Below are 12,562 nucleotides of genomic sequence, written 5' to 3' on the forward strand. Positions count from 1 at the left end.
CCTCTCCCCTTTTTCCTGCCTCCTGCATATTCATATTGGCCAGTATGAGAGCCAGTCATTGTGATGTGTCTAAAAGAATGTGTGGAAAGAAGAAATTAGTGACACACTCCAACATTACACTGTCAGAACAACCCAACATTCCACCATAACAGCAGAGGCTTAGAGACTAATGCATTGGTGAAGGCATTGTACATGATTCAGTTGAATGGGTACAAGTTGAGCAGTGCCGCCACCAAATGCAACAGCGGGAATAATTGTTACTGGGCCACAATACAAAACTTCACACCCACGGCATACATATATCTCCCTCTGCTACTCTGAAGCTTAAGGGCGAGTGGAAGGGGGGCAATAAAAGCATGGTTCAACCATGCAAATTTCGCAGCCCCCAACTGCAAGAATAAACAAAACCTAAGATTGGAGCAGACAGAAGTTGGAGCAGCAGAGCATGTCAACTGATCATCTTGTAGCTTTCATTTTCAAACCTTACCTAAAAAGGCTGAGGTTAGAAGCTGATTGGTTAATAATCGCGCAGTTTGGTCTGCTCACCGCTCCCTGCTCTGTCCTCCAGCGCTCAGTGAAGTGCTGGGCTGGAGAGGGGGAGGCCGCAGCTGGCTTTGGCTCTTAGCTGGGCGCTGAGAACCATAGCCAGCTGTCCATCAGGCAGTTGAGTGGATCCTGACAGTACGGTCAGGACTTTTCTAGAGCCTGGAGCGGCTCTGTGACGTTAGCGGGCTTTACCATGTTGTCGTCTGATGCTGGGTCACAGGAGAGCAAATATAAGTGCACTCCTGTGACCCAGAAGAGAAGTATGGACAAAAATGTATCGTCATACTCTTTTAGTAGGATAATGCCGGCCATACATGGTTAGAAAATCGTTTGAAAAAAACAGTCAGATTTCTAAATACCTGTCGAACAGGCATATGATAATGCCATCATTGTGTTGATAGATGTCATGGAATAATTGAAATATTATCGATTGATAACAACATAAATGGTAAATTTTTTTGCCAATTGATTACACAATGTTTCCTTTTGTTGTTTGTTGAATCGACTACCGGGGCACATTTTAACATGCGCTGTAGATTTTTCCAACTCTTTTTGATCGATTTCAATACTAATGTTTCCAAAATTGATGGTTTAGGCTCAAAATATCCGACATTAAACTTGGCATTTCGATAATCGAAATTAGCCTGCTAACGTTTTGAAAGTTGAACGATTGAGCATATCGAACACTTTTTCAAAGGATTATCTAACCGCGTATGGCCAGCATTAGAATAAGCTGTTCACAAAAATACATATTTTTTTCCTCTCTGATGCTAACACAATTCACGAGTTAAGAGGAGCCAGAACATTTTATTAAATAAAATTAGGAACATCATTTTCACTCAATGTAAAAAGGTCTGAGTGCCTCAAAACTACACATATTTTGTATCTTTATACTGTATTTAATTACATTATACTGTATGCCACTCTACTTCTCCTCTGAAGTAAAAAGTGCTTTTTACCAATATATTCGATATGTCTGTACTTTAAATGTCCGGGTGTAGAAGATATGAAATTATACATCTGTTCTTTCCAGCACTACAATTTCTCTGCCCTCAAAGAATAAGTCTTGGTTTACTCAGTGCTGAATAAGGCAGTGGCCTGTACTATGGAGTAACCTGAAACCAACATATATTTAATTACTATCATTACATGATGCACAGCATACACTTTTATGACACAGCTATAGCAACTGGTTGTATTTCTTGGTATACAAAATCTAAAACAAATATTTAAAGGAACACTTCAGTGAAAAAAATGAAAAGGAAACCTGGAAATGTATTCATGAAGTACAAATCTTCAGTTTTTCGTCCAGGTATAGCTTTAGTGCACATGCCTACCACATTCCCTTTTGTCAATGTGGTGATAGTAAAACCCCTGCCTTTCTCCCAGCTAACAATCAGATTCAAGTATCAGTGAGCTGTATGAGGCTGAATGCATGGGACTAAATTAAAACAAAACGTATTTTAGCACTACTGCAGTATTTGCTAAATAACAGTAGTAATTCACTGATCAATGAGTCCCCAAAGCAGCCCCATTATGCATTAGCCCAACAGCTTGTATGGTCAAGCCCTGGCCCATCTTTCTGCTGGTCAGCATTTGCTGGCCAAGAAAATAGCAAAGTGGGGGTAAGAAAAGGTGTTTAAGATTTGAAGCTTTGTTTACGATTTGCATGACAGCCTGCAGGTGGAACCCTAAGGCATCCTGAAAGTTATCAGAAAGCTCCAGAAGGACTGGAGGTCCCTTTTATAGTTGTGTGGAACCCACAGGTTTAAATTACAGTGATTGCAAATATATATTTTTAAAATAACAAACTTGTCATACTTACCTGCTCTGTGTAATGCTTTTGCACAGAGCAACCCCCATATTCCTCCTTTGGGATCCCCCAACAACGCTCCTGGCATCCCCCACTGAGTTCCCCCATAGAAAGCCACTTGCTATAGGGTCATTCGTGCGAGATCAATCCTATACTTACCTACTCTGAGCAGTGGTTTTACACAGAGCAGCCCCAAATTTCCTCTTCTGGGGTTCCCCGCCAGTGAAGTCCTCTCTTCTTCTCCATCTGCCCCCATAACAAACCGCTTGCTATGGGGGTAGATGCGTGGTCTCAATCCTGAGCTGGGCTGCGTGCGTCTATTGACAAACACAGCACAGTTTGGTCCCGCCCCTGGGATTTGAGTAACAGCAGCAGGAACCAATGCCTCCCGCTGCTGTCTCTGAGTCTGTGAGGAGAGAGAGAAAGAGAGCAGTGCTGCTGCTTTCGGGCACAATGCAGGATCGAGATCAGGCTCAGGCTTTGGAGGGAAGTTGAACACAGAAGGTTTTTACCCTAATGCAGATAATGCATTAGGCTTAAAAATCATAGTGGTTCTAAAGGCTAAAGGTTTTTAACCTTTAGCCTTTAGAACCACTATGATTTTTAACCCTTTGTTTAGACAGTGTTCTAATCTAGTTTACAGCTGATAATGAAGAACACCAAACACAGCACAGACAGGGTTAACCACAGCCCATGTAAGGGTTATTAAGCAAGTAAAAAGCCTTTAAAAAGGTAACCAGAAATGTTTAAAGTGGTTCTAAAGACTCAAGGTTCTTTTACCTTCATGAATTCTATGCATGAAGGTAAAATACCTTATGTGTTCAGCAGCCCCCCAATGCTTACCTGAGCCCCATCTTGATCTAGCATTGTGCATGAGGGCCTCGGCTCTCTCCCTCCACATTGGCTGAGACAGTAATGGGAGCAGTCTTCTGCTACTGTCAAATACAAACAGGGAGCCAATGAGGAGAGAGCAGGGGCAGGGCTGAGCAGTGGCTCAGGAGTTAACCCAATAGCAAGCTGCTTGCTCTGGGGGGACACTCAGGAGGAGGGAGGGGACAGGAGCGCCAGAGGGGGACCCAAGAAGAGGAGGATCAGGGCTGCTCTGTTCAAAACCACTGCACAGTGCAGGAAAGTATGACATATTTGTTTTCTTTTGTTTTTTTTTAATCTGCCTTTAATATCACTTTAGGCTATGCTATGTTAATGGGAACAAACACAGTATAAAGTAGGTGTTATTCCAAAAGTAGAAATACAATTGAACAATTTACAGACATGAGTCAGTACAGGGAAATATTACTATCATCAGCAAAAGAGAAGGTAAATGAAGAATGAATAATCCTGTTTGTAGGGGCCCAGATTTTGTCTGGCATTTTCTGAGTGTCTGTGAGGGCAGACGGTTTTTTCATTATGCACGGTGCAAGTAATGTCCTTGAGAATGACACAGCTGGTTGCTTCCACATCTGATCTACAGGCAGGCTTGCAGATACACACATATGTCGAATCAATGTGTTATAGTAAGGTTGTGATCCCTGGCTAGTCTGGCCTCATGTGAATATCTCATTTTAAGGAGGCATTTGTTTATATCTATAATAAGACAAAATTATTCAGTACAAAGCTAAACATTACCTGGGAGCATGTGGGATTGTGAGTTAAGCTGCATACTGACAGGCAACCATCTGGTGACTGCAGAGACAGAAAATACAAACAAGAATCAGTATGTTTAATAAAACAGTGAAAGCGGAAAGGGCAAGTATCATTGGCAATCCTTAAAATATATGTAAACCCGAACAATGAAATGCTCTGATTTGCTCCATATTGGCCTGCTTTTTTTATACCATTAAAAGTATTTTTAATTCTGTACTAAACAGATATAACAAAACTGAGGATCCTGCTGAAAATCCAGGGCTGCCCAGTGCAGCTCTACGTGAACTAACTCCACACTATGTTATGGAGATGCTATGAAAACCAAATCAGGCACAAGGAGCTTAGCGCAGCAATCTGCTCCTCGATAGATACAGTATAATGGAGGAGTGTTGTCACCCTAGGACAGAAAATGTATTACTGCCAGGATCAACAGGTGCTAAAGAAAAAAAAAAAAAAAAAGAAATTAAAATCAGACACCACATCTAGGGATTGGTAAACTGCAATATTTGTGTTCTTGTCTTTAGATACACATTAACCCTAAACAAAATTCTTGTCAGATGTCAAGTAGTTCATTTTTCGCATCATTAGTGTGCCAGCTATGACACGCAATTTTCATGCAGCAATGAAACAAAATGATGGCACAAGTGTAGGACCCATTTTCATTTTTTGATCAACATATGCATTCTATGCATTAAGGTAAACAACCTTCTGGGTGTGGCTCCCCCCAGCCCCCCCCATACTTACCTGAGCCCCATCTCTATCCAGCGATGTTCATGAGAGCTCTCCCGGGTCTCTCTCTCCTCATTGGCTCCTGCTACTGTCAATCACAGCCAGTAAGCCAATGAGGAGAGAACGAGGGAGGGTCCAAGCAATTCTCAGTGTGTGTGAATGGACAATGTCCATTCACAGGAGCGTGGCTCGGGAGAGAACCTGATTGAGTGCTCCCCATAGCAAGAGGCTCGCTATCGGGGGTACCTGGCAGGGGGGAGGAGCCAGGACCCCAGTGTGGGACCCAAAAAGAAGAGGATAGGAGCTGCTCTGTGCAAAACATTTTTTTCAAATTACAACCTTTAGAAACACTTTTTAGCCTTGGCTAATTTCCCAAAGCTCACTTTTTAACTACACAACTCATCCTTATGTTATGGAGATGAGGAGCGGGTAAGTTCTGTAGTACTAACACATTTTCTGCCTTACCGTGACAAATCTATTTCATAGATAGGGTACAGTGAGTGAGCACTGTCACTCAAACAACAGTAAGCATGTTACTGGCAGGAAATCAGGTGAAATAAAGGCAAAAAGCTTTTTTCTCTTGAGTTTAAACACACTTTAAAAGGACATTGAGGTTTGTTTTTGAAAGAAGAGATGTATGGGGTTGCCATTATTGATATTCTTCCAAAAAATGATAGTTGCCTGGCTGTCCTGATAATCCCATGGGTTCAGTGTATCACTGACCTGGAACAAATATACAGTTCAGGATTTCTACATACAGTATTTCTTCCATCAATGGCTGCATACTTTTCACTGGTCAGCTATTGTGGAAGTGTTAAAGTGAGCAACATGCAACCAGCAATCAATTTTCTCTCAGTGCAGTTTTCTGGGCAATTTTTAACTAAACGCTAACAATGACAAGGGTAAATGACATAATATAAAACAGAACTAAGCTGCAAGCATAGCATCTGATCAGATGTTCAAAAGGCATTATAATGTATCTGGCTTCCTAGTGGTTCTTCCATAGAAATATCCAGATAAAAAAGTCAATGAATACAGCACAGAGTGGAACCCTGGATGTCATGGTAGGACCAAAGGGTGGAAGAGATCCCTGTGCCAGGGTGAAAGACATCATTGAGATCTGAGAAGAGTAGGAATTAAATTCTGCCCCACTGCACCCAAAATTACCCTCCCTAGGGCCCATGCACACTAGGCTTAAAAAATGCTGCTCCTAGAGGAGTTTTGCCTGTAGAAGCAGCTCAATGTTACCCTATGTGTCCATGCACATTAGGACATTTATAGGTATATTTTAGAGCTCAGCATTTAGAGGCAAAAAAAAAAACCTTCTACTATATAGACCCCTTCGGTCATATTTGTTCTTATGAATCTGTACAGTTCTCTTTTCTTTTGAATGATTGTTCTATTGTGTATCACATACATGCCTACAATCTGTATAATCTGTTGATTTATTCAATAAAATTTCTTTAGTACCAGAAAAAAAAAAAGAAAGGAAATTCTAGATTACGTTTTTGAGAGAAGTTTGAGAAAGTTTTATTCTAAATATTGCATATATCCTTGAATAGCTTAGTAATCTAAATTTTTGTAGGCAACGTATGATGCCTATGCACTAGATATTATAGGTATTAGCTTTCATGTAGGAACACTGCCTTCACCTATCTTTTGAAGTAGTCAAATGGAGGTATTGGTGACAGGAGAAAACAGCAAGACATGGGCAAACATTTCACATGAACACATGTAACTTCAACTGAAGTGTAAATTAGTTTGGAAAGTTATAACCTAACAATGAATATGAATCTATCAATCTATCGGTGATAGATGGAAAATAGGTTTTTTTTTGTTTATTTGTTTTTTTTCTTTGAGTGCTTAATGATCTTCTAGAAAAAGGGCAATTACTGATCTTTTGTTGCCATGGATGAAAAAGCTGCTTGCATGCCATCTGCTTAAACAAATATGTACCTTATAGTGCAATTACATTAAATCTGTAGCTAAGTTTGCCTATTTACGAAGAACAATAAAGAGGTCCAGAAACTTTTCCACCATTTAAGTGATCACACATTGATCCTTCACTCTAACATTCTCCTCTTAATGCAAATGATGTGCTAAATAAATGAATTAAAGCAGGAAATAACACAGATGTAATGTATAGTTAGGTTGTAGTACTTTATCACAGATCCCAACAGACTGTACAGAAAATATAGAATGAAGAATATACCTAGTAGAAGAAGAACGAAATGCATTCTGCCGCTGTGCTGTAGCCGTCCAGATGCTGTCTAGTATGGAAATGGTAATGGTTTGCTCAAACACACTGTATATTTTTATTCTTTGGCAGAGCACCTCCTAAGGACGGACAGGACTGCCTTTCACAGCGTTGCATACCTAACAGCTGATTCAGTTCTTCGTTCAGGGAAACCGACAGCTCTGGACCACAGGAAGAATGGCTGTCTTGTTCTCCATGGGGCTAACATTTAACTTACATATTTTAAAATGGTTCTAGTGGTTTCCCTGCAGAAACTCCTGCAAACATGTCCAATCCTCCTATACTACTTGTGCATCAGACATTTCTTTGCCACACACAATTTAATGTGGGTATATAATTAAAATATATACGTCACATGAACAAGAAGTACACATTTTAGCATTACCAAATCACACTAATATTTTAACTCACTATGTGCCTTCTGATTGCTATGAATCCAAACAGCAGTTTCTGAGCTTCTAGTCTAGGCAACCTAACTTACATGGTCCCTGAATACCAATCAGTCTATTGTTTTAAAATCAGATAAACCCAGTCTGTTGTACACACCAGAGGTTGTATGAATACCCAAACCATGACAGCATCTGATTGGATGCAGTTGTTGATTGGCCAATAGATTTATTTTTCCCCAGTTCATTAAATTTTTCAATTAAAGTTTGTCAAGCCTGGTGGTGGCAACAAAGTCAACCATGGTTTGAATTTCAGCCGAATTTGAGTCTTGTATGGCTAGCCTTAAGCCACCCATACATAGATCATCAGGGGCCGACTGGGATTTTATACATGTATGAGCAGGCTGATTGTACCCAAGTCGATCCATCGATCAACTTAATTACAAACAATGAATTTTAAATCAGGTATCCTATAATTATACACGCTAAAAAGTGCAAAAATATTATAAAATAAATTCCCTGTGTAAATGACACTTAAACATCCCACTTTCACCCTTGAAAGTCCAAAATAATTATATAAACTTTTCCAGTGTCCGTGAAAAACACAAATTCTCAAAAATAAAGTCCAAAAAATGTTTTCCTCCAATTTCTGATATAAATTTGCCGTGTGATTCCAATAATTGCCGCGTACCTCCAAACAAAGAAAAACTAAAGAGCGTATTATCCTCAATAAATAATGAACAATAATAAATTCATAAAATAATTAAATCAAAAAACAGAAATTTCAAATTATTTCTGTGCACATACACAAAAATGTGAAAACACTTGTGATAGTGAAACATTCTGTGTGAACTTCTATTTATACACTCCTCCGTGAACACTCTGTGAACACATCTAAGTGGTTGAATCACATACCCTTACCCTAATTAAAGAATACACCAGTCTTCAAAAATCCAGAAAGAAATAGTGATCCGGTGGAACCTCACTCCAATATCCACAGGAATACCTTCAGATCTCAGAATGTTCATTCAAATACTCCTGCCTTCTTGTATACTACATGTTACCCATAGAAAGAAATAGCAGCCATATAGTGTAATATGTTTCAATAATACAAAGATCCAGACTTTAATAGTTGTGCTTACATATAAAAACCTTAAAAATCGCATTTATTCCCATAACTCCAAGCAGCTTCCTGGAACGCCAAAATGTGGTAAACCTCACTAAAGATGGCCGTTCTGCCACTTCCGTTTTTTCCTGTAACGTCCAACATTAATTTTATGAATTTATTATTGTTCATTATTTATTGAGGATAATACACTATTTAGTTTTTCTTTGTTTGGAAGTACACAGCAATTATTGGAATCACACCGCAAATTTATATCAGATATTGGAGGGAAACATTTTTTGGACTTTGTTTTTGGGGATTTTGTGTTTTGTTTTTTTTTTAATTTCACGGACACCGAAAAGGTTTATAAAATTATTTTGGTTGCAACCAGCCTGTTGGGTCTTTCTACATGCAATTACTGCCAGAGGCTACAGCCACTAGTAGTAATCACTGGGAACTCTCCCCCCTGGCAGAACACAATAGCACTGCGGGAGGCATTCCCTCATCAACATTGACTGTGCTGTTGGGGGGGGGGGGGGGGGAAATCAAGCGATTTTCGTTCCACCCACCCATGGTGGAATGAAAGAAAATTGAATCATCTATGCAGTGCCACAGATGATGCAATTTTCTTTCCTGCAACTACAGGGAGCCTTCCCTGCTGGGAGCACACAATGATTTGCGGCTATAACCACTAACAATAATCACATGCTAGAAATCCGACATGCTGGTTGTATCCAAGACAATCAATGGATTTACTTGGGTACAATCAGCCTGCGCATACATGGATCGCATCTCGGACAGTTCAGCAGGGACCATCTATAGCCGGCTTTAGACATGAAGTGATATAGGAGGATCATCAAAGCAGACAGGAAGCAAGTACAACTGTCTAGTGATAATTACAAACACACATATAAGCAAGGTTTTCAATACATTAACAAACATTGTTGAGATTATCACTATTACGCTTGTTTCACGTACAAGGTATTTACAGTGTAGCTAAATATTAGAAAAATATCCAGGTCTAGACTTTATCAAAGTGTTTAGAGTAAGGCTAACTCATGTTACAACCTTCAGGCTAGCGTAGTTAGCTTCTATGGAAAAGTTCATCCTTTGCGTGCTTTGAACAGAACACCTGTTATTTTACAATTGTTTTTTTAGCACCACAAGCATTTTCCAGCCAGTCTAGTTTGGCAAGCAAACATATCTGAAAAAGATATGCACAGTTTAAAGATATATAAACCCAGTGTCTTGCTGTGTATTGTCTGTGGTGCTGAGTGCCAACTAATCAAAAACAGGTCTGTAATTCATTTCTTTTGTGTGGTCAGCATAAGTGGCAGTCATGTGTACATTACTTTACTTTCAAATTGAAATAGGTGAGACACATTTCACATAATGGCAAGAAACAGGAAAGATGTGTAAGCAGCAGCTTACGTGAACAACACCACAGCATTGACTTTGCTGAAAAGTATGGCAGATACAAACTGAAGGGAAAATGCCCCAAGAACAAGCAGGAGCTGAAGACAGTTGTAGTAAAGGCCTGGCAGAGCATCACCAGGGATGACACCCAGCGTCTGGGGATGTGTACATACCCTGCATACAGAACTGCATACAGAAAAGCAAGCAGTCATAAAAGCGGTTTGAATTGATAATGGCTCATGAATGGCCAGACTTCTTTATAGTATACTGCAAGATTTTTCTGGCAACACATTTAAAGCTGAAAGCTAGGCAGATATAAAAGACACAAATTACTGACTGCTCTACAGAAAATTACAAGAGACTGGCACACAGGCACTTACATTTGAAAATACATGTATTTGTTTTTTACCAAAACTACATTAATTGGTGGTTTTATATCTGCCATTTACAGTACTGTTACCTGGATCCCAGACCACATCTCGGCATGCTGAAGCAAATACATTAAATATAGAAAGTGTAAATTTCCAAAACAGAAGCCTCAATGCCTCCTCTATCTGTATGCATTTAAAATATAGAGACAGATAGGTATCTAATGGGTACCATGGAAACATCTCAAACTTAAAACACAAAAGCTACAAGGCATTAAGTTACATTTTGGCAAAACACGTAAACTCATCACCCAGGTCAATAGTCCTTAGGTGTGAGGAGTCCTTTTGGAGGAAGCCATCTGTGTGCAACACGACCAGGCTGCCTATTCTACATAAAACAGCACAAGGAAACTGTATCTGAGCATTGTGCAACCAAGATTATTTTCCACTCTCTGTATTTTATATACTTGCTTTAGAATGTAAAAGATGGCATGGATGTGGTCTGGTACTGAACTGAAACCACAAAATGATGTTGTGTTTCCGATTTTGCTTTAAAAGCTTATACTAAAGGTTAGTAGCCAGATATGAGGACCCTAGGCTGCCATATTACTGCAAAAAACAAAATAATCATAGATTTATTAACACTCAGCTGTTTTTGTTTGCAAAATGGCCAAATGATACACGTTCCACCAAGAAAATTGCAGCATCTCTGGAAGAAACGACTTGCTTGCTCTGCAGAACTTTGAACTCCTTGCCACTCCTGCTTGGAAAGCAGCCTTTTTTTTACCTGTATTTACTGCTTCTGATTCCAAGTTTGTGTGGACAGGACTGATCTGGCAGATATGACCTGTTCTAAAGCTTCCAAGCCAGGGAATTTCTTCTTGACAGTCTTGACTCTCCAGGAGGTGCAATAGAAATGCTGAACTATATCCTGATGAGATCAGTTTAACAGAAGAGCTGGGTGAGAGTTTAGTTGTAGAATAAATCTGGTCATTCATACCCTACTTCATACTTGCCAACTGAGCATGATTTTCAGGCAGAGTCTCAAGTGTTAGAGATTTATTTCTAGAAATTTCTCAGATTTTTAATTATGATCATCTTATCCTAGGTAGAGTAAAACTTGCCTCTGTTTTGCTGCTAATCCAATCAACTAGCATGCTGGCCTCTCGGAAGTGTCGGTTTTGTCAGTCCTGATATTGTGAGTGCATGTATCCTTCCTGAACACTTTGCACAACCTGTTCTCTGCTGGAAGATCACCTTCTTCATGTGTTACACACTTGAAGACTTCAGAGCAGTGCTCAGTTGGTGCCATCCTGCCAGCTCTTGGCCTCACTCATTAACCTTTCCCAATCTCTGTACTTTTCAGTCCAATGATCCCAAGTCAACTCTTCTAGTTTTTTATGGCCACCTTTTGGTGGCACTGCCACTCTACCCTTCACCTGACTCCTAGGTTTTCCTGTATTGTCCGTTACCTTTTCTCTCCTATTTAAACCAATAAAGCCCCATTCTCACTCATTCATCTCCTCCTTCTTCCCAAGACTTAAATTCATGCAGATTCTCTATAATATTATGTGCAACAAAGTATTTACTATTCACATGAATATACACATAACACAATAAACATCTCACATTATCTATTATATAGGATTTATATAGCGCCAACAGTTTGCGCAGCGCTTTACAATACAAGGGAGACAGTACAATTACAATACATTTCAGTACAGAAGGAATAGGAGGGCCCTGCTCATGGAGCTTACAATCTAAAGGAAGGTGGAGGTGATACAAAAGGTGATAGCTGCGGGGGATGATCTGGCGGAGGTGATTCAAGTACTGTTCTTAGGTGGAGGTGGGGTAGAATTCCCTGAAGAAGTGAGTTTTCAAAGATCGCAGACAGGGTGGGGGCTGACTGGACATGCTGTGGTAGGGAGTTCCAGAGGATGGGAGAGGCTCTGGAGAGGTCCTGGAGGCGAGCGTGGGAGGAGGTGATGAGGGAGCTAGAGAGGAGGATATCATGGGAGGAGCAGAGTGGGCAATTTGGGCGGTATCTGTGGATGAGGTTGGTGATGTAGTTAGGGGCAGTGTTGTGGCTTTGTAAGCTGTGGTTAGTATATTGAATTTTATACGTTGGGTTAGTGGAAGCCAGTGAAAGGATTGGCAGAGAGGGGCAGCAGTCGCTGATCGGTTGGTAAGGTGTATGAGTCTAGCAGCAGCATTCATAATAGACTGAAGGGGGGATAGCCTGTGTAACGGTAGACCAGTGAGGAGGGAGTTGCAGTAATCGAGGTGGGTAATTGTACT

General features: G+C 40.2%; 1 protein-coding gene across 2 annotated transcripts in view; it reads right to left on the reverse strand.

Moving 5' to 3' along the window:
• PXYLP1 (2-phosphoxylose phosphatase 1) overlaps positions 1 to 12,562 on the reverse strand; it is a 118,152-nt gene that overhangs the window by 23,616 nt on the left and 81,974 nt on the right. Inside the window, exons 1-2 of one of the 2 annotated variants that reach the window (XM_089669509.1) lie at positions 6,945 to 7,002; positions 3,986 to 4,042 (exon numbers count right to left, since the gene is read on the reverse strand). In XM_089669509.1, the coding sequence (XP_089525635.1) occupies positions 3,986 to 4,042; positions 6,945 to 6,969 (82 nt within the window). In that variant the 5' untranslated portion in view covers positions 6,970 to 7,002. Of the gene's footprint in view, positions 1 to 3,985; positions 4,043 to 6,944; positions 7,003 to 12,562 lie in introns of those variants that run through there. The other variant, XM_089669508.1, reaches the window with a different exon arrangement.

The sequence above is a fragment of the Staurois parvus genome, unplaced genomic scaffold (assembly GCF_062004578.1).
Source record: "Staurois parvus isolate SC_StPar_1 unplaced genomic scaffold, SC_StPar_1.0 ptg000078l, whole genome shotgun sequence".
In the NCBI taxonomy this organism is placed as follows: domain Eukaryota; kingdom Metazoa; phylum Chordata; class Amphibia; order Anura; family Ranidae; genus Staurois; species Staurois parvus.